Source organism: Syngnathus scovelli, chromosome 11 (assembly GCF_024217435.2).
Source record: "Syngnathus scovelli strain Florida chromosome 11, RoL_Ssco_1.2, whole genome shotgun sequence".
NCBI classification, from domain to species: domain Eukaryota; kingdom Metazoa; phylum Chordata; class Actinopteri; order Syngnathiformes; family Syngnathidae; genus Syngnathus; species Syngnathus scovelli.
In genome coordinates this window covers 10,348,438-10,370,983 of record NC_090857.1, presented here as the reverse complement: position 1 = coordinate 10,370,983, position 22,546 = coordinate 10,348,438, and the positions used below count along the sequence as shown (strand labels likewise).

Here is a 22,546-nt window from a genome sequence, read left to right as displayed (position 1 = left end):
CCAAAAAACAAAACATCTAACAAAAATAGGAGCTACATTCAAGAAACTAGACTGAGATTTTTATTTCAAATATTGTACGTGTTCCATGCATCAGACAGGAAGTGACCCGAGGACGCGAGGAAGGAGGAGGAGGGGGTGTGGCCTGGATGTGTGTGCGATTGTGTGTACTGTATATGAGTTTTTTTTTTTTTCTACCAGCGTGCAACATGATCTTTGCACGCAGCTCAGGAGAGGAGAAGCCGGCTTCTGCTCTGCCGTGGTGTCCGCTTCTAAGCGCACGGCAAACGGCTTAAGGAGGAGAATGTTGCCGGTAGTTTTGTGACTGATGACTACAAGCTGGAGGAGCAGGACGGGGAGTAGTCGAGCTTGTCTGCGTCAAATGTGTTGACCCTCCACTGGATGGTGATGATGATGATGATACCATCGGTGCCTCTTATTTGACTCTTATTTTTTCCTTGACATGAGCTCGCTATTCTTCCCTGATGGTGCACCCGCTCCGGTCGGGCACGCGCCCCCGGCGGGCACCAGCGCCCTGCGGAACGACCTGGGCTCCAACATCCACGTCCTAAAGACGCTCAACCTGCGTTTCCGCTGCTTCCTGGCTAAGGTCCACGAACTGGAGCGGCGGAACCGGCTGCTGGAGAGCCAGCTGCAGCAAGCCCTGCAGAGGCCGCACTACCGCGGGCTGTACGGCCGTGACGCGACCGTGCAGACAGACGGCGGAACCGAGTCCAGGCTGCCCGGCACCATCTGGTCCTTCACCCATGTGCGCAAACAAGGGGAGCGCCTGGAGACGCTGCGCGGGCCCGGTGTGTCGTGGACGCACCCGGACGGGGTGGGCGTGCAGATAGACACCATCACACCGGAGCTGAGAGCGCTCTACAACGTGCTGGCTAAAGTAAAGCGGGAGAGGGACGAGTATAGGAGAAGGTGAGTGACACGCCGGTGAATGCGCTGACCAGCATCCGAAGCATACCACATCTACCTGAGCTTTATATGTGGGAAGGGATAGCTCATGATCCAATGCATACCACATCACTGTTTTTTTGTTGTTGTTTTTTTTTGTCAATTAACTCATATGAAATGGAAAAGCTTCCCTCAAGTAGACTAGGACTAATCAGTGTATTTACAAAACCCTTTGGGTTCTGATGGAAAGCAAATAAAAAGTCAGAAAAAGCTTGCCAGAACATCCATCCTTTCATTATGTGAACAACTTATACCCAACAACAGTCTCGGGTGTGCCAGCTGATTTTGGGCGGTAAGCGGGGTACACCCTGAAATAGTTTACGGCACACGTAAAAAAAAAAAAATCACACCCAATGACAATTTAGAGTGCCAATTTAACCTACCATGCATATCTTTGGAATGTGGGAGGAAAGTGGAGTGCATGGAGGAGGCACGGGGAGAACATGCAAACTCCACACAGGAAGGCCCCACCTCTGAATTTATAAGAGGGTGTGCCACTGTGTAAGCACTTTATAGCAATTGTGCAGACTGATTTTGTTCTTCCTCATGAGGGTGTGTGCACTGACAGCAAATTGGAATTTGGAAGCGCAGACTCTTCTCTATATACTCAAGTCAAAAGAAGACATGATTCCTCTCAAGGATTTCCTTGACGGCCTATTTGTCACGGGCCAGTCGGGAAGTGTGCCAAAGTGGCCCTCCGTACGTGCTGCGCATGTTTGCCGCCGTGATTCAAACAGAGAGGCATTTCCACAGTCTGTGAGGTCAGCGATGACCAATGCTTCCTTCCCTAGTAAGACTTTGACTCACTGACAGAATGTATGAGCCCCCTCCTTCTTTCCCCCCTTTATGGGAAACTGAATATCCTGTCCAGACCACTCCCTGAGTTCCACATTTTCTTACTGCTGAATACTCCTTCATGACCAAAAATGTGAGCCTGCTGGTGGAAACATTTTGTGCTGAGTAGTGATCATTCCCTTAATAGACGTTGTGCCTGTCAACCACAAATATTTGCCTCCCTCAAGTACAAGGAACAGAAAAACAACCAACCATTTAATACAAGTGCCACGTTCCATCAAAATGTCTGTACACTCATGAACACAATAGCGTTTACTGCTGAGCCATTTGAATTTTGTTGCTAACCAAAACAGCAGCCTATACCAACACGTTTTCCAAATGCCGGAAGAACTGCACAATAAATTAAATAGACACCTTGATTATTACAGTCCATACATTTATCCGTTTCAGCCCTGCCCTCCCCCTAAAAAAAAAGACCAAAATGTGTGAGAAAAAGTTCACAGCTAGTGTTTAATTTTATTCCAAATTAATTCCATAGAGTTGAGCAGCAAGAGCCCACCGCCACTTTCCAGGAGCCAACAATGTGTCTCCTCTGCTTTGTTACTGTTCGTTTTGTCCCGTCGTCTAAATCTTTTTAACTGCCGTCACGTTTCAGCCTTCACTCCCGAGAGACCCCAACACCCCCACGCCCACCATCTTCCATTCCGTCGAGGCCCCTCTGTTCCCAGTTCTTTGTGTTCAGCCATTCCTTCATTCCATTCCCCCCTAAATTCTGTATTATGCGGGCTGTTTTGTAAGGCATCCTCTGTCCCATTGCCTTATCCCCGCCCCGATGATGTATTAAAGCTTTGCTATGTGCAACGTACGCTAACTAATCAAAAAATAGATCTCGGCACTCGTTCGTATCGTGTGCGTTATGCTGAGCAGCCAAGAGAGGAACCCCGTGTTTCATTTTGCTACGTCATGCTATGTAGGCATGCACGTGTTTTCTCACAGTAGCAGGAGAGTTGTAACCCACATGATTTTTTTCAAGGGCTGACGACAAAGCCGCTGATTTACAACCTTCATATGCAGCGGCACATGCGTGAATGCCAAAAAACAATGACACAAGTTAAAAGTGTCGTAGGGCGAGCTTTGTATATCCCACAGCTCAGCACATACTTAATAGGGCACATGCTAATGTGTGACAAAATGGAAGACGTGTAAGGAGAATGTGTGACAATGTGCACGTTGCATGCCATTTTTTTGACATCATCGTAAAATGTCGCACTTGGCTGAGTTTTCCACTTTTAGACCCAAGTCCAAATGCTCTTTCATTATACAGCAGAAGAAACAATAAATCTGAAATTTTTCCACATGGACTTAATACTGCAATGTAATGTTGTCTATTAATTCTTAAAGGGCTGGTAATATTTTATCTTATGTCTAGCCGTGAATCCTGTTGCGTTTAACATGGCTGATGTCGCTGAGGCCAAATGGGTGTGACCTCTAAAAAATGTTCATTGTCCTTAATCGGTCTCATTTTCTGTGGTTCATGTCATATCTAGAAAGGTTTCAAACTACTCTATAAAGCATTAAAAAAGTGCTGCTGTATTAAAAGAAAGTGTAAGATGGTAAAACGTAGGAAATGGTGGATCGTGAACTATGGAGTCCGTCCGCCGCCTGCCTCCTGGGTATTTTCTGCCTGCATGAATTATTGAACATGGCTGATTTTAGCTGTGGATGTGTGCTAATCAATATCGTCGAATTGAGCGGAGAGACTCATTTGCCGTTTTTTTCAGGAGGTTAAAGCTCAGCATTTGCTTTTTTAAAAACAGACAGCTGACTGGTTACAAGTGGTTCAAATCTGATGTTGCTGCCACTCTGCCAATAATCCAGGCGGTTCTATTCAGGAAAGAGATTTTCTCTTAAGCCTTCGCCTCGTGTTGGAGTCTCCGACCTCTGTCCTGGCTGGGACTGGAGCACTTCCTGCCTGCTACAAAGCTGAGCTCAGAGTACTGTTTATATGTGTATAAGTTGACTATATGTGCGATTTTTACGGTAATCACCTGGTGTGCGGCTGTGAGTCGCCGACTATAATTTGTTTGTCCGGTTTGGTCGCATTCGGCCACACTGTTCCTTGTGCCGCAGGCCTTAGATAAGTTGCCCGACGGCCTGTGAAGGTGAGAAAAGGTTAAACCTCCCAAATGAGTTTATCTGTCTGGGCTACTGACCTGCACGGGACCACATGTCGACTATCAATATGCTTGACTCGGAAAGTTCATTTTTGCATAAACACTTAAATATTCCTCATTGTCTCAATATATCTAATATATAAGCCTTTTGCTAACCAAAACGGCAGCACCTACTGAGGTATATCAACAGTCTTTCTGATGAGATAAATTCATTCATACATTCATCTTCGTGCTGGAGTCTATCTCAGCTGTCTTTGGGCGGGCGGGTAAGCGGGGCACACCCTGAACTGGTCGCCAGCCGCCCACAGAGGAATGTAAATATATGTTATTTCCCATTAGGTATAAAGTAGTTTTAAAATTAGCATAAACTTGGAAGCGAACCAGCTTCCACCACTAACGTTAGGAGTGTTTCTAATTCTGATATCTTTTGGCAGTTTTTTTTTTTTTTTAAAGTATGTTTACACTACCAGTTGTAATCTTTGACATGTATAAACAGCTTGACAACAATTGAGAGAAAGCAGGACACATCTGTGCTATTTGAAAAGCCTTTCCAGTGATGCAAAAAATGTTTCTGAGGTGCAAACACACACAATTCAGTTCATTGTCGACTTCAGCTAAATCCAGCCGAGTCCTTAATCGGTCTTAATTCTGATTTAATAGGCTGTGTTCGGATGTGTTTGCGTGTAAAGGCTGTTGATCCCCACGTTGCGTGTGCTGACGACGCATGCTGTCTCCTGAACTATTATGTTGTAAAATCTTGTTTTTCTCTGGGAGATGCTGCTGCGCAAGGCGTGGCCGTGATTGTGTTTGGCAAGTGTGTAATGTCATACCGAGATTGTGTGTGTATGGGTGTGTGTGTATCTATTCATTTTCCGTAGCTCTATTTCTCATTTGGGTTGCGGGCAACCCAAATGCACAGTTGCAGTCCATAATTAGACCAATCGGTCACAGTTAACAGTCTCTCAAAATATACTCACTCTCTTTTACTATCACTTGTTTCCATAGCAAATGAATTCTTCCTTAATTAATTCTTACTATAAATAATGTAACTTTGCTTATCTATCTATGTCAGCAATATAGAGAGACACTGTACATCAATTTGGTGTACTTCTCTATTTTTTGTCAGATTTTAGTTTGGTGGTGTTCCGTGAGATTATCTTTACGAAGCGTAATATAAGCGACTTAGTTCAATAACGGTTGGGAAACTATAAGACTGTGCAGTACCTAATTACTGTACCTAATACAGTGACCAGTCAGTATATGTACAAGTGGCGGCCAGTCATCTTCATAGGAACATGTAGGAACATTCTGTGCTTGAAATAGTTGCGGTCATGAAGCAAACATCCCCTGAATGGTGTTGCTGTTGCCATGTGAAGTCATCCACAGGTGTGTGTGCCACACAAAAAAATGTTTGTCTAGCTGTTTTATTTGCCCGTAGACACCCATGAGATTTACGCAAGCCGTGAACATCTTTATATTCTTTTCATGTGCTCGAGTTGAATGCGGCCCTGACAGGCAGGCCTTTTCCTGTTTGCGCTTTAAATTTGAAAGAACAAGGCAAATTCCTTGGAAAAGGAAGACTTCCCCACCCTCTCCTTCCCCAAACTTGATCTTTCATGTTGCAGCATGATAAAAGTACTTAACACACTCAAAAGATTAACAACCGTGGTTTTATGTATAAATAAATAAATACAAATAAAGTCCATGTCAATGTTTTAAATGTTATGTTAAAGGACTAAACTGAAAGTCAAACACCATACCATAATCAAGGATAATTGTTGACTGTAAATAAACCATTAGTTGGTTTGTCTGTCTGTCCCTCAAACGTTGATGATTCAGAAGCACGTTAAAAAAGGTGTGTTGGAGATAATTACCCCCACACACCTTGCTCGATGTGTTTTGGCAAACTCGAGTGCGCACTAGGTAACTCACGGGGTTCCCCTCAGGTGGTTAACTTCTCTTTTGTAGATAACATAATTCAAAAGTGCTATGAATGAAGTATTGTTTTTTTTTCCTATTATTGCTAATAACTGTTTCATGACTGTATTTAAAATCAACCAATAGCAATGCTTTCAAATGTGCAAATCATGACATATAGAAGAAATTACCTTTTTTTTTTCCTCATCTAAATGACATCAAATGTAAGGAACTTTTTTTGAACTCACCATGATAAGAAAAGCAACTTCTTCTTTCCCAGACTCATTTTGTGGTGAAAATGTGTGACGTCACCATCATGCGGCTCGTTTCTTTATGAAACAACATTCCTGCGAAATGGTGAAATTAATGACACACCTATTCAGCCAGTGCAGTTAGGACTTGTAGTTGCAAGTAATTTCCAGCAATACAAAGCTCAGAAGAAACATTGTTAGTGGTCTCAGTACACAAAATAAGTGTTAGATTATTGCCACCATTTTGTTACTATGGCACCCTCTGGCACTTCACTGTTGGAGGTCCCAATGCTTCTTTATCCAGTCTGCTGTCACGTCCTAACCACACCACTGTTCGATGTAATCATGTCTGCGAGGTGTCTAGACTCGACGAAGGAACTAAAAGCTGAGTAGCTAGATGTGAACTTCCTGTGCACGATTGACTGAGCTAACATTCACATTGGATGCAGGCCAGTGGTCTTCACTTCACATGTGGCGAGAGTGGAGGACGGGACAGTAAATGGAGTGACCCTCCCCCCATAGTCCCTGGACAGCCTCACCCGACCAATTAGTGCACGTCTCTCTGAGGTTGTTATAGATCATGCAGTGTCCTGACACTTAATCGATGACCCACTTTTGTCAGGGAAAGCCTCGCGTTGCTCTGAGAGAAGGTCGAGAATCCGCATGAAGGACCAGGAACCCTGTAAATGATAAGACTCCTTGTCGGATGTGCAAGTTATCAGAGCTGACTTCAAGTTTCCCAAATGAATTGCCACGCTTGTTGTTATATGAAACTTCCTCTACTCCTCGCTGCCCTCATGAAAATCATGACATTGGAATGATAACATGATGCGAAAAAAAACCCGACCCATTTTTTACGCCGAAGAGCAAAGTACCTAAAAATGTCAAATGCTCTGCATCTAATTCACATTGTAATTGTTGTAAACATTAAGGGATCAAAAATAATTTTTTCATTACATATATATTCTTCATTAATCGGATATCGCAATTTTATTTGGCTAAATGTCGGGATAAACATTGGACTCAAAAATGTCTACCAGTTGGGCCCTATTTTATGACACTACATTTATGTGCTAAGCATTTTCTTCTTTAGCTAACATGCTTATGCAGTGTTTTTTTTTTTTTTTTTCAATGAAAATCTCTGCATAGTGTCCAGGTAGGAAGAAAATACTGCATGCTGTTATTTTCAATATAATCTATTGATTAAAGATAAACACTTAATGAGTTTATAATGTCTTGGTGCACATTTTACAGTTTTATCGGGGAGTTGTGTAAAAGAATGATTCACAACCACACCTCTGTGTATGTTCTATTGTTTTGTGAACATAGAGGATGTTAGTTAGATAAGCGTTCACTAACAACGCAGTACAGACATCAAGTGAAAACAATTTGTGGCGTATCGTTTTGATTATGACAAAACATGAGTGACGTTTTAGGGCTCGGCTCATAACAGCAGGTCTATGATAAAAAGCAGCACGCCTAAAAACATCAGCTTTGGATGTGCGCTCTTTGCCAAGACGTGCAAATCCTCCTGTGGGAAAACTAAGTAGCGCGAATGTTGCTCCCAGACACGCACACATGTGACCGGGGGAGTTTTTGTGCTTCTGGAATGTTGCTGCTGGCTAGAGAAGTGTGTGGAAAAATTATTTTCCCATTTGAAACACATTTTTCAAAACCCCCTTTGACATACTTTGTTGCTGTCTGTTGATAACGGCGCATCTCATTCCTTGTAGCTTGCAGAAATGGGGAGACTGTACATTTAAAAGCTAACTAAAGATTTTGAATGTATATATAAAATATAGTATATATGTACGTATATATATGTATATTTATTTAATCACTGTAGTTTACATGGGCCAGCCAAATATGTTTGTGGCTCTAATTTATTTTTCACCAGGCACAGCGGTAGCACACAGATGTTGATTTATAGGACGCGAGTGACAGAGAATTTGAGCTGCGGTTGGTAAGATGGGCTCCGAGCATCCTGCTGCTTTGTCCTTGTAAGGAGACTCCACTTAGACGAGTCACAAAGTTTAGCTGAAAGGGTGTCGTCGACTCAACAAACTTTAAAGGTGGGAGAAATTGATGCTTTTCAGTTGACCAAAAGGGCCAGAAAATTGAATAGCGGCCCAAAGTGACGGTAAAATTGAAAGCAAATTAGATGACACGAGAAAGAAACAGGTGCTACCCCTCCTATCCATTGGGTGGAACTGTGGTACAAGCCTGTTCATTGAGTTTCTTGTCCGAAATAATGGACAAGAATGGCAAAATAGGTGTTGAGGGAACAGGAATAGATCCAGAAACTAAGGAAATGACACCAAGACTTCTATAAGAATAAAGATTTACTTCTAAAGCCTTCCTTAAAGGAGAGTATTACCTCCCACTAGCAGCACCTCGATAAATTACACTGGAAGTAAAATTCAGGCCCCACTATGAGGAACTTCTTGCTACATTTATTCGTGGAAGTTCAAGGTTTCTGTGGCCATGGTTGTGTTGTGTTCACATAGAATCTTAAGGTCCCTGGAAGCTTTATGTAGCACATAAATCATCCAGAAAATTTTTCCAGGAACTGAATTGAGAATTAGTTCCAACTGTCTAATCCTGCAAATAGTCCTCCAAAATTCAGAGCTCCGGGGCAAAATTCCTGTAGTCGAACTCCATCGTCTGTGACTAATAGATTACTACTAAAAATTATTGCCACAGGTTGGCTTTCCTTCTGTCCATGGATCATTTCAATTGGCTTTTCTGGGGATCACAGACAGGATTCAAAAATAAGATGTCTTTTGATGCAGACTGGGGGGGGGGTTCTGTGGGCTTTCGTGAAGCAGCACTGCCAGCATATTTTGTTTAAAGAAACCTTCACACCCTGCCAAGGAAGATTTCTCCCTAATTAGACAGAGTACATTGAAATGGGAACAAAGTCGAGGATTGTTGAGAAAGTGAATAGCCACTGACACATCTTGTGTGGCCCAAAGTGACTTCTCAGCGTGTTGTTGTTGTCTCTTCATGGCAAAAAGCCTTTGGGTTTTTTCCAGAATTCAATGGTGGTCTTCAGAACATGGACTGATATTTTTAAGGATAATTTGATACGTACAATCAAAGTCAGACAGACAACACTAGAAGGGCTGCATAAAAAGCTTCTTTATACACATGACTTCTCTGTATTAATTATAAAATCCATACTGTATTCCCTTGGTGGGTTCCCAAAGCTGTCATGTATGACCTAGTACTTGCATACACTTCTGGCTCAATGAAGCCATTGTCCATTCTCAACCTCCACATGTGACTCAGCCTGTGAGCTGACATCACACAGCATTGTAATATGATGCAGTCCATCTGTCTAAATCCACAAGTATGCTGCAGGGCCCATGCTGCAGTTGATGAGTGATAGGAGGTGTCAATGCAGGGGCAAAGAGACAAGCGCTGCCATATTTAGCACGCAGCCACCATGAGGTCTACAGTGTTATTTTTAGGTGCAGTATAACTGTCGGCCAATGCCTCAGTGCATCATTAAGAATGGGACTGCAGTTTGAAAGCAACCTGATGACCTCAAAGCATCACCGATAGCGATAGCATTTTGTGGTCAACTTCACTTCTAGTTTATAAAAAAAAAAAAGACCAGACCAAGTCATTTAGTTAACTTCTTTCTACCCTTCTTTCTTCTACTTCTACCAAGTCTAGGATCATTTAGACGCACAACTCATTTATTTCAGTGTCTTGTAGTTGAGCTAACACAAAAGGAATTGGGTGTGTTTAAAGCTAAATAGCCATGTGCAGATGCACACACGTTTTGCCAGTTGTTGTGGAAAGACTTAAGTCTCCTTCAGTGAGGCAGCGGGGTGTGTCAAAGGTATTGTGTAATCAGAGACAGCGGGATTATCCAGACATTGCACCTGTCTCATTACCCTCAGGAGACCCTGGATAGTAAGTGACCTACCTTTCTACTGCCTTCACAGATGGGAAGAAGAACTGCACAAACGCGAGAAGCTGGAGTCTTCAGTGGAATCCCTACACCAGGTTGGAAAATAAATGTTTATTCCTCAAGCATATCAATGCATGTGAGATAAATCAAATTGGGAATAAAACATTCTAGAGACATCCATATAAGTTCTACAATTTATAAAGAAAATATTTCAAGTTTGTTCCTCACGTTGTGGTAAAAGGCAGTTTATGAGCGAGCTCACACAAGAATGAGGCAGTCGACATAAAACACAAATCATAAATTAGCTAGCATTATGGTAAAACCAACGGGACTAGTGTTAGCTTTTTGAGGCAGGGGGTACTTCCTCCTGAACAATGCAAAAAAAAAAAACAGCAAACAAATTCCTCTATCTGCCTTTTATCTGCTCACTCTTGGTACATGTGTCACTATTCCACAAAGTTTCACAGAAATCCAGTAAATCATGTAGTAAACACACCTGGAGGCAAAAGGCCCATGTCCAGATGATACAGTTAGCACGTTGACCTCTTTCCGTGTTTGCTCCTACTGACTGTGCATGTTTGGCTTGGCGGTCAGCAAAAAAAGAGGCGGAGTGGCATCCCACGGGGGTGATAACCTTATAGCTCACAGAATGATGCGTCGTTGTGTGGGAGACCAAGTGCATTCAGTGCAATGACTTCAACACGAACACCAGGAAAATCAATGTGATCATTATCAAGCTACTGTAATGAATGACGACGAATGAGTCGACACCATTAAGTCCACACGGTACGCAACGGTATTGTTAATTACGCCTTGTTGATGATGTTCATTTTGATTCCCTGATGTGTACGCAGCGCGCCAAAGAGTCATCCGAAATTCAGGATGACCTAAATGACAAGGTGGAGAGACTAAAGGCGGAACTGGTGGTCTTCAAAAGCCTCATGAGCGACGTAAGTGATGATTGAAGTGCTGATTAAACTGTCACACCCGTACTTTTGTTGTTACAAGTGCTAAACTGGGAAACCCTTCCATCCTCAGAAGAATTTAGAGGCAGAAATCCAAGAAATTTCCCCATTGAAAGAAGTGATGTAGAACTTTAAAGGCCTTTTCCTGTTTTGTGTAGTGCTTGTATTGTTCCTTGCCAGCTGTGCTTCCCGGTGATATAAAGGGTTGAGGTACTGCAGTGGGCCGCTCCCACCGGGATAAATAGGCCTAAATTCTTTTGTTATTCATCCTGCTTGTTCTTTAAGACTTTTATTTTAATTTTTTAAACGAATATCTGTTTTTTTTCTGTGCTTTTCTTCATCTTGTTCAAATCCAGAGACGGGTAAGTGGTATGGAAGTTGTTGTGGAGGTCTTTTTTTGTACTGATTCTTAGACGTGGTCACAATTCTTGGTAGTCGTGTTTGTTTTGCGTCCCCAAAAACTAACCCAATTAACTTTGTATGACACACCCAGTCCCAGGCCATGCCTCGTAAGCAAGAGCCAATTGGTGTTGAGAACATTTTCATGTCACACCCAGGCGGTTTCAAGTTTTTACGTATTCAAGCCCCCAAAACGCCATCACCATCTAAACAAAAGGGACTTCTAATATTATATATTTTGGCCTTTTCACCCTCAAACGTCCTCGTAGAATAGGCAGGGGTTCACTGCGAGCTTTTATCTTGTCTTAAACACTCACCCAATCTGCATTTGTGACCAATCTTAAATACAGTGTCTATTACAAACAATCAAATCTGTGTAGTGGATGAAGTACAAAAAAAAATCCAATTAATAGTAATGATTGAATCATCCCACATGAGATGGATTCAAACTCAGTGTTTCCCTCTCCATGTAGCAAATGTCTGACCTGGATTCCAAGATTCAGGAGAAAGCACGGCGGGTGGACATGGATATCTGCAGACGCATCGACATCACGGCCAAGTTGTGTGATGTGGCGCAGCAGCGCAACTCGGAGGACATGTCCAAGATGTTCAGTGCCAGCTCGGCCAGATCGCTTCCAGAGAAGGTGGGTCGTAGTTCCCTTGAAAACGGAACGATTCCCACAATGACGTCAACATGAAAGAATTGTTGGTCTGTGTCAAGAAGCCATTTTACAAACATGCATTTCATCTTTCAGCTGCTCCCGTTAGTTAAACTAAATTAAACATTAAACAACTGTTTATTCATGTGTTTTTAGCAGAGTGCCTCAGTGAGCTGCAAAAGAAAAGAGCGCAAGGCGGTGTCCAACGAAGACGTTTCCGAGATGGACGCGGAGCCCAGCCCTCTGGAGGAGGACACGCTCAACATTACGGACGAGATGAAACGCATGCTAAACCAGTTGTAAGCGTGACTTTCACACTCTCACACCCAGTGCAGCCATGTGATCACCTCTGCACCAAGACAAAAAAGTGCTTTTGTAAACCAAAGCTGGTGGATTTGTTGACTATGGCACCTCAACTCTCTCTAGTGTTTCAATGGAGTATTGCACCCTTCACTTGTCAACCTGTTTCTTTCCTCATTGTTGATCCTAAGAGACTAACAACTAACATTTCTTTACTTCTTCTCTGTATGTCATCTCTGCTTAACCTTGCCTTACTAGTGTTCTCTCTCCTCCTTTCTTTTCCCCTTTTCTGTCTCTTACTTCATCTTATGCAGCCACTTTTCAGATAACTCCTCTGTTGCCAGGCGAGAGACATTCGACCTGGACGACGACTGCGACAGTCTGACCTGGGAGGAGAATGAGGAGACGCTGCTGCTGTGGGAGGACTTTGCTAACTACAACGTGCCATGCGGCATCATGACAGCAGCAGCAGCGGCGGCGGTACCGCCCTGTGCCAACGCATTACCGAGCGACGGGGGAGGCGAAGGCACGGAACCGGTGAGTCCCTCCCCCCAAACACCCACACTGTGGATGATTGAGCAGCCTAACCTCTCTAATGTTCTCTCCAAGGACTCTCACGACAAAAGTCTCGGCTGCCTTATCCACGAAACAGAGTCGCTTTTTAAGAACCGAGAGAAGGAGTACCAGAATACCATCGGGCAGATTGAGGTACAGTGAAGGTGCTATTCACGCTATTCAGTGATAATTGCGCTTGAGGTGATACATCTCAACGTAGTACGTCTGGGGAGGAGCTAAGTTACGCCTGGGTTGTTAGTGGAATTTTTTGGCAATTTTTTTTTTTTCTCCCAAACAAATCAGCTGTGAAACCTTTTAAGAAAATTGTAGGGAGAAGACTTTTACTTATTAAGAGGAATTTCTATTTCTTTGATGATTTCAGATGGAGCTGGCCACGGCCAAGAGCGACATGAACCGCCACCTGCACGAGTACATGGAGATGTGCAGCATGAAGCGAGGCCTGGACGTACAGATGGAGACTTGCCGGCGCATGATCAAAGGCGGCAGGAGCTCGCCGTCGTTAAGCTCCGCCGCCAGCAGCGACTCAGGGAACACAGACGACGTCCAAGACGAGATCTCGGACAAAGACGTCAATGCCGAAGTCCCCATCAGTTGATGACTGCTCGGGGACGTGGTGGTGGGTGACGACAACCACAACAAGAAAAACAAATGCTCACTGAGGTCGGCTCAGAATCTTGGTGCTTTTGTTACTATTTTGTTCAGTCGGAGGTGAGGGTTGTCAGAGAAAGGGGTGCTCTTTTCCTCTTGGGCTATTTACTCGGGTTATAGGTCATTTTGAAAGTCTACGCCCTGTGTAACCACCACTGAGAGGTCGCTGTCTGTCAGGTTAGTAAGATTACAACATAATGCAACCAATTCCCGTCACTTTTTGAAAATCCAACAAGGTTGTGCCAAGTCAATTCCCGTCACATCTTTGAAAATCTAGGCCATACCGTCCATGATACTGGCATTGTTTTGCACCGTGTACCAAAAGCAAATATTTGTGGAATAAAGTAAAACGACTCACCCTTTGAGGAGGCCTGAGAGTGACCTAAGGGAAAGGGAAAAGGAAAGTGTTAGTGAATGTGTTAAGGTTTTGTGACGTTAATGCTTTAAATGGCGCAGCATGTCGGTTTAGCGGTTAGCACATCTCACTCACAGTTAAGTCATCGTCCGTTCAAATCTCAGCTCAGGGCTCTCCGTGTTGGCATTAATTTTCTCCAGTGAGTGTAATTGCTTGTTTGGATGTATCTGCCCCGTGATTGGGCCAGCCTTTTGCCTAAATCTGAGATAGGCTCCAGATTACCTGGAATCCTAATGGGGGAAGCGCATGGATGAAATGGATGACTAAAGTTAAAAAATAAAGTAATACTACTCACCCTTTCAAAAGGCCAAAAGAGCTGGAACAGGTGGGTGTCAAATGTCACCTATTGGCCAACAATAACATCTGACCTAATTGGTCTTCATCGCTTTATAGAGACCGGATACTGTAGATATAACTGCATTAAAAAAAGGTGACTCGACCTGAGATAATTTGGGACTAGACCTGCCCAAGACTAATAACTGAGGACTTGCTTGAGACTTGAATCTTAAGACTTAGAGTTAGGATTTACAAATCCCAACTCTGGAAACTCTGAAGCCCTATACGACCCGGCTACAAATTACTTCCACTTTTAAACATTTGGATTGTTGTTGCCAGAATGTTTTGCTGTTGAAAAGGGGGAAAAGAGCACAGCCTTTTTTTTTTTTTTTTTTTTAAATGCATCAGTGCACTACAGAAGTTCTATGCAATAGGGCTGGACTTGCATATAGACGAGCTTCTTTATTTCTCTTTTAAAACCGATACAATTAGCCTTCTAACCAAAGCAGGTGTTTTTTCTACAGCGCATAACGCTTTAATTCAGGTTTGTCTGCGTGTCTTTCAGTAGCATTTTTTCCTCATTCAAGAGTAATGCCTTATATCCACTAACAGGAAGCACATTATTTGCATCCTAACGTAAAATGCTCTTCTCTAGCCTTGTGCAGCATATATACATGATTCCAAAAGGAAAGAACACCGCCCCCATTACACGAATCCAGAATATGATTAAAACCAAACGGAGCCCTTGAAGCTCTAAAGCAAAAACCAAAGGTACCGTCCAAAATCACCTTCATGTTCTTTCTTCTAAAGTTGCTTTTGCGTGTGTGTGTGTGTGTGTGTGTGTGTGTGTGTGTGTGCGTGCGTGTGCGTGTGTTTTAATGCATTGCAACATCAATGTGTGCATTGTACATTGCATTAGCCCAGAGGCCTTTTAGCTAAAACAGTGGACGCTTCAAAGTGGAACACCGGTTCCTTCATGTTGCTTGACCTCTCGTCCCAACACTCAAGTATACAGAGTAAAATAATTTCTTCTAAATCATTTGAATTCCAAATTGTACCACCATTGTGGTGCTCCACTTTAGAGCTTCCACTGTACATTACAAATCTATTTGTTTTTTCAGTGCTAACGCTGCTAATTCCGCGTCAAGAAGAAAAGACGCATGCGGGCAGATGTGATGTTTCCGCAACGTGTTTGTACTCTAATGTATAACCTGAAATAACTTCCAATTAAGCAGAATGTTATCAAAATACTTTTTTTCCAGCATGTTTGTACTGGAAAAAAAGATAGTATTTTTTGTAGCATATTTTAGAAACTTGTGCCGTTTTAAACAAAAAGGCACTGACGCTAATTACAGATTTGCTACATTTTTTTTGTGGTATTCCTTTACTTTTGCCATAATTTGACAAAATATAATAACCATGGATTATGTTAAGACGAGAGTGAGCATCACTCACAGTAGCAGTACACTGTACATCATATACGTATAGTATATGTCGATGTATGCATGTACGAATTATGTTCTACATCAGGAGCTTTTTATTTTATCTTTAATTAAAAACAAGCCTTTGTAACAAGGCTGTTGATTTACGCATTAAAGCTGTGAGTGGCTGTTAAAAATGTTAAAAAAGCAGGGACGTGTGCTTGCTTGACATGCAAGGATGTGAATATTTCGTACTAAAAATCTTTTTTATACTACTTTTTAAAAATGGACGTTTGTGTGTACCAATTAGTATCCTCTTTGAATGACTTCTACAATGCAGGTGGTAGCAAAAGTTGCATTCATGGCCATGTGAGGGTCCTATAATTTTGTTTCCATCCATTTGTTCATTTATTTCTTCTTTATCAAAATAAATATTAACATAGTCATGTGGGTCTGGGGCAAAAAATAATGAATGTGCTCAATGTTGGGGTAAGTTGAATAAACAGTGAGAGAGAAACATTCGTTGACTCTTGTCATATTGTGTGAATACTGAACATATGATTCTCCCATTGAAAATATTGGTTACCTAAAATTTTATATTAATATTTCTTGCTCGTACAACACAGAAAAGTAAATGCTGTTCATTGTACAATACGGAGAATAGAAAATAAAATTATTCAACCTTTGACATGGAAAGGGGTATAGGAAAAGTATTTGCTGAGCGATACGGTCACCTTGTGCCACATACCTGTGTCTTGTGTGCAACCCCATGAGTAAAATCATGATCCCGCCATGCTAAAGAGATTAAATACAAAATTTGTGGCTTGACGAAGGGTCTTTAATTACTTATTACACATCTTATATAAAACAACTTTAACACAGTCAGGGAAATTCATGCGAAAACGACCAAATAGAATATGAAAGAATCCAACTATCTCTGAGGAATGCTTAACAGAAAAAAAAACTGTTCCCCATTTTCACCTGTCTATTTTGAGGAAGACTAACCGCTTGGCCAAGGCCACTTCGCCGTGCTTCCTCTGAAGTCGCTGGAGGTCGGCTGGGTCGCCCAACCGCAGGAGGTCGTCATCTTGGCGGGTCCAAAGCCGCGTACTGAAGGCCGCGGGATTAGAAAGGAGGCGTAAGGCGGCGGTGAAGTCGCCGCTAGTCTTCAGCAAGGCTTTAACCACTGACTGCAAGTCCTAGCAGGTACGATAGAAAAACATCAGCAACTAAACAAAATCAAATATTTTTTAATTTGTTGTTTGAATATCACCTTACAAAAACATACATTCATAAAGATTGTATTAAGCTATGAACAACGTCTATATCATTTCAAGCAAATAATAATTCATATTGTGCACCTGGTTTGTCTGCTTCATCAGTTCTCTGATACGCCGCTTGTCCTCTTCTAACTGGGATTGCTCTGGAGGGCCATCGTTGTCTTCCTGGACACCATCTTCTTCCTGAGATTCACTATCCAGTTCAGCTTCAGGTTCCTCCATGACCGCACAGATTGGTCGCTGAGACAAGTAGCCCTGAGACAGGGTCTGCTTTTCACCGTGTTCTTGTTGAGTGAGCCGTGAATCGGCATGGGATGGTGAAACGTCCAAGGAGGCCAATTGTTTTAATGGGGCCGTTTGGAAAACATCTTCAGTAGACTAAGGGATGAAGAGAAGACCTATGAATCTTCATGGTGCAAGTTGAAAGCCAAACGTTCCTTCTCGAGCTATGTTTGTTGCACCGAACATATTTGTTCAGTGTAAACAGAGAAAAGTGCATTTTGGGCTCAATGGTACTTAACAGTGGTTGCAATTTGAAAATGCTTTTTGATATTCCCTGAAGGTGACTGAAGTACATCCATTCATGTTTTTGGCACTGGATGTGTTTACTGGGAATTACTAAAAACCTAGCAGCCTAACAAGTTAACCTTTGTAAACAACTTGTCTAATGTAAACAAAGAAAATATAACTTTAACAGCCCCAAAGATGTCCAAAGTACATCCAACTACCTCACTGTCGCTGTCACTCGAAGTGGAGCTGGAGCTGCTCAAAAACTCCTTTGTGGCCCTCTCAATTATTCTCTGGTTCCGGCTCTTCTTCTTCTCCCTCTCTGTCTGCTGAGGCCTAGACTCACCTGGAAACAAGAAAATGAAGGAATAACAAATAAATTAAATAACTGAAGGAATAAACTCACATTCCGTCTTGTTTGAACTGTTGCTATGTACTACTCCAAATATTTATGGTTATTTATATATAAAATTTCAGGATGAACCTAAAATGCACTCAATTCTCACAACAGGTTTTGCACAGCCCTAAAATGTTCAACTGTTCTTTCCTTAAAGGTTTCTCAAAGTGCAGCCAGCAATCCATGCTAACTGCTAGTACAGGGCTTTGTTAGTGGTTAAAACAGACATGTAATTCTCTTAAATTTGTTTAAATGACCACTGAATTCCATTTTTGGTTGCATTTCCATTTCAAATTGAAAGTGTCTTACTTGGCTGGTTGTCATGGGATGGACTTGCTTGTGGTGGAGCAGAAAGCTGGTCGGCATCCACTTGTTGACTCTCTGCTTCTTCTGCTGTTGCTCCTGCTGCTTCTTTTCCATCATCATCATCATCTTCCGCTGCTGATGAGCTTTCTCCTTTTGCTCGCTTAGAAGGTGGCTCATTCTCGCTGATCTCTTTTTGGATGGAGGACGAGCCTAACTTGGTTTTCCTGAGGATGGGAGAGGAGGATGGCAGGTGGCTGCCACAACTTGCTGATGCTGATGATGGAGCGGATGAAAGGAGCGTTCTGCTGGACTGCTCTTCATTCTCACAATCCGTAAACTGTTTGCGCATCCAGCGGCAAGCCACACGCAAAGCCTCCTCTTCATCATCGGTTCGGGCGGCCTCTATGGTCTCGGGTGATTTATTCAGAGGCGATGCCTTTGCTTGTGGTTGGTCTGTTTCCGGTTCTGGTTCAATGCTCTCCTCCGGCCGCAAGGACTCGTGCGTTTCATCTTCAACAGTCACCTCTGGTTTGAGCTCATCATTTAGCCTTTTTTTCATGTGCTGGAGAGGGCTGGGCGTTAGAGTTTGTGTATCACTCGAAGGTCCTTTTTCAGATGGAACGAGCAGGTCACTCTGTAGACACAATGGAGTGTATTTCGCAAGATTCCAAAATATGTTAGTGTGTAAACTTACATATATTACCATACATATTATACACATAAAAAATGACCATACTTTATTTGGTATGGCTATATGAATGCGCCAGTCATACCATTGTTAGATCTTCAGCCGGGTTAGTCGATGGCAAGTCTTTTGGCGTTGAGTCCATTTGAGGATTAGCAGCAGCATCATCTTCAGAAGATGAACTGTCTGACACTTGAGCTTCTTTGCTGTCCTGCACCCAGATAATAGAGATCATATTGCAGGGCTATGTTAAGTCCTCAGTCTCAAATGTTGATGCTTTGCAGGTCAATGAACACTATCTGCAGGGAAGCGTCGATGCCAAGAGACTTATGGAAACGTATAATCTGCATCAAAAATGGTTGTTTAAGGTCAAAGTGTTTTCGAACATTGTCTTCCTTTAACAACACATTCAAAGCAACTATGTGTGTTTCTCATTGTCAGTGCTTGTGAGTGCATTTTTCTTTTTTTCCTTCAAAACATAAGCATTCGCAAGAACACAAGATTTCCGTGTCAACAGTTGAGCAGATCTGCACTATCTATCACTGACAAGCATGGCCAAATCTGAGTTTAGTGCTTTGCCGCTCTCTACTGGTAAGGGAGAAGAGGACAATGTGTTGAAGTAACCTGCACGTCTTCCGCAGTTGCTTCCGACTCCTCGACGTCTTTTGCGTGTTTGTGAAACAGGTGATCTTTGTAACGGGCTTTCATTGACTGCCAACTATGAGTGGTTACACACTCTTTTTCCATCTGCTTCCAGAGAGTATTGCCCTTAACTTCCAACTTTCGGCGGCTGACGAATTTCAGAATGGCGGCGTCATCCCTGGGGCTGTATGCTTGCCTGCCTGATGGGAAGCAAAGGGATTTGACTGCAGGAATCGCAATGTTGAGTCGTTTAGGTGTTCGTGAAATTAGCATATGATGCAATGAACGTTTTTTAAGTGTAGAATTTTGAGTATACCTCCTGGATTGTCAGGAGACTTTCTCTTGTCCTTGCTAGATGTTTGACTTTTCGGGACTGTTCCGGTTTTCATTCTATAGTCCTCGAGATTCAGCAGCACATTTTTTTCCACACAATCGCGAATGAACTGGATAGAGACATACCTAAATGGAAAATAATTAAGTAAAAAGAAAAAATTACATTAAAATTCACACCAATGTGATTTGTTGCAATGGCACTATTTTTTCGTCATCGATGTAATGTAGTTCAATAAAATTTCAGGTTCCGATGGCACCGTAGGAACAGAACATCACAAACTGGGAACCCCTTGGTGCTCAATTATTGTACTATGGTTAAATTTGTGTTTACGTATGTTACTTACAACAGTGACTCTATAGATAACAAAGATTTGTGAAACCTCCACAGTCTTAGGGCTTAGTATTCTTTGGGCTAGTTATATTAGAAATTTAGTTTAATTTTTGGCTCAATAATACTATCATGCTTTAATGAATATGAAAAGTTTACACACCCCTGCACAAATGCCACATTAGACACAGTTCTTAGTCATGTCTCATGATTTACTCCATGAAATAATGTGTTCCTTAACATACTTAATATCTTATCCAAATCTCTTGACTGGACATAAACCTGTCACTGTACACTTACAGATGAGCATTGCTTGCTGTGATGCCTTTTTCCTTCGGGTCAATCAGCAAAATGGATTCAGGCTTCTGGAAATTGCACATGGTGCCTCCCCTGGCTTTGATGAGAGGGTGGAGTTCTTTCTTGATGGGACCCGGTCGCAAATAGAAGGACAGGGGCTTTCCTTCAGCAGTCACGAAGAGTCCCGGCGAGACGATGACGTCTGGCGCTTGGGATGCCATCTTAGGAAATAAACAGCCAAATAAAGAAGTTCAAGTGTTGTTGAGACCATTACTTGGCAACCACGTTAACTAAACTATTTCCATCTAAGTCAGCGATACTGTGTCATAATAGTTAATCACCAATAACGATATCCTTCGCTGTCATTCAAAAAGCAGAATAGGTCACGTGAGACAACAGAGCTCGTGATGGATAAGCGTCAGAAAAGAACCAAATAAGAATTGATTACTTAAGAAACCTCTGACCCGGCTGAAGGTCCTAGAGGAGTCGTGGTCCAAAGAAAGCAACAACAAAAAGTGCTCAAGATGATACAATTAAAGTATTTCTTTTTCCTTTCCTTTTTTCAATTATACTTTTGCAGACCTACCGTCTCATCCAATCTGCCGTCTCCCGCTCTCCGCGACCAAACAAAACAAACATCCGGTTGTGCGCTCTTCTTCGTTTACTTTTTCTTCTTCTTCCTGGATTTCCCGCATTTTATTTGGTTAAAAGTGTAATTACTGCCCCCTTGCGTATTCGCTTGGGCTCTGTGACTGTATCCTACTGTCCCAAACTATTGATGTCTGTCTTTAAATGTCTATATGTAAAGACATGGCAGCTTTATTTACATTGTACATTTAAGTTAACTCTTTTGTGGTATGGGAATGATTGTGATTGTGTATTGTATTGTATTGTATTGTATTGTATTGTATTGTATTGTATTGTATTGTATTGTATTGTATTGTATTGTATTGTATTGTATTGTATTGTATTGTGTGATGTGTACTACCTCCCTCACAGGCCTTAGAGCATTATTATTGGCCACAGTCTGTTGTCTTGCACACTCACTTGAAACCCAAGCAGCTGAAACAATATGACCACCACAGATGAATGCTTGTATCATTTATTCAAATAAAAGATACATGAAATATCTTGAGAAAATGTTGACTTAGAACAGCCTCGTCCTGTCAAAATGATGTTATTTGCTTCTGTCTATCAAGAGAAGGTATGCAGTCAGTCTTTCGTTTGGCTCTGAAGAGAATTAACTACTACTCCTGCAGAGGGAGATATGACGCCACTTTTCTGAACAGCAAACACTGAAAACTTACTTACAGGCGATACTAAAAAATAAAGTCGATTCTGAGTGTGGGAAAACAAGTCAAGCTAATGTCATGATGCAGCTCATGACATCACCAAAAAATAAATATCCACATCTGCGCAGCTACAACTGTAGTGATTGTTTTCAGAAGTTAATGCTACTTGGTTACAAACTTTCAAAAGTCAATTTTCTATTTTGTACACTATAACTACTAAAAGACAATAGGGACCTGATTTGGCGTCACCTTCATTGACACGCAAGGGCATCCAAGTGTCTCTCAGCAGCCATGGAAGATCGTTAACTGTGATCCATCTGTAGGTTTGCAGCCAGAACAACTGGTTCTTAAGCAAACATCAAGCTCGACAGCAGGCTTACACTTTGATGAAATTGTGGGAATTTGAAGGTTTGTTCTGCTTAAACATATTTATAGCAGCTTACTATGGAATCATTCAAAGAAAAACAAGTGTCTTCGTCTACTGCTATCCCCTGGTTCGTGGAGAACAATGTTAGATGATGGACCATATCCTTTTAGGTTCTGCAGCAAACAATGAAATGAGAAAATATAATTATGAAACTAAAGTCACAAAATTGTGGAGGGCCAAATTTGGACTTGTTTGTGCATATGTCTGGTAGCTAGTACTTTCCTGGAAGATAACAAAACAACATTTATTTTATTTTTTTTAATTCTGTGGTGACTCAAATAGCTAAATGTAAAAATAATACATTCTCAAACCAAAGTGACCAAACTGTAGAGCACCATATGGCGGATGGGTCTGGAATGTAACTTTAT

The 22,546-nt window shown here is 42.1% G+C and overlaps 2 protein-coding genes across 4 annotated transcripts; one reads left to right on the top strand and one right to left on the bottom strand.

Moving 5' to 3' along the window:
• Positions 1-152: 152 nt before the first annotated feature.
• iffo2b (intermediate filament family orphan 2b) lies at positions 153-16,205 on the top strand. Of its 3 annotated transcripts, none has more exons than XM_049733991.2 (8): positions 153-930; positions 10,060-10,120; positions 10,880-10,975; positions 11,863-12,033; positions 12,208-12,347; positions 12,663-12,885; positions 12,958-13,056; positions 13,286-16,205. In XM_049733991.2, exons 1-8 carry the CDS (start codon positions 461-463, stop codon positions 13,517-13,519), a joined length of 1,494 nt encoding a protein of 497 aa, XP_049589948.1. In that variant the 5' UTR covers positions 153-460; the 3' UTR covers positions 13,520-16,205. The 3 variants fall into 3 exon arrangements, with proteins under 3 accessions (XP_049589948.1, XP_049589947.1, XP_049589949.1); XM_049733990.2 differs by having other exon boundaries at positions 12,205-12,347; XM_049733992.2 differs by having other exon boundaries at positions 156-930; positions 12,205-12,347; positions 12,693-12,885.
• A 295-nt stretch (positions 16,206-16,500) lies between these two features.
• On the bottom strand, positions 16,501-21,196 carry terf2ip (telomeric repeat binding factor 2, interacting protein). Its single transcript, XM_049733983.1, has 9 exons — positions 21,046-21,196; positions 20,463-20,680; positions 19,818-19,960; positions 19,484-19,701; positions 18,948-19,070; positions 18,178-18,808; positions 17,693-17,817; positions 17,046-17,342; positions 16,501-16,883 (listed from the first exon to the last, which is right to left on the bottom strand). Exons 2-9 carry the CDS (start codon positions 20,678-20,680, stop codon positions 16,662-16,664), a joined length of 1,977 nt encoding a protein of 658 aa, XP_049589940.1. The 5' UTR covers positions 21,046-21,196; the 3' UTR covers positions 16,501-16,661.
• Positions 21,197-22,546: the final 1,350 nt, after the last annotated feature.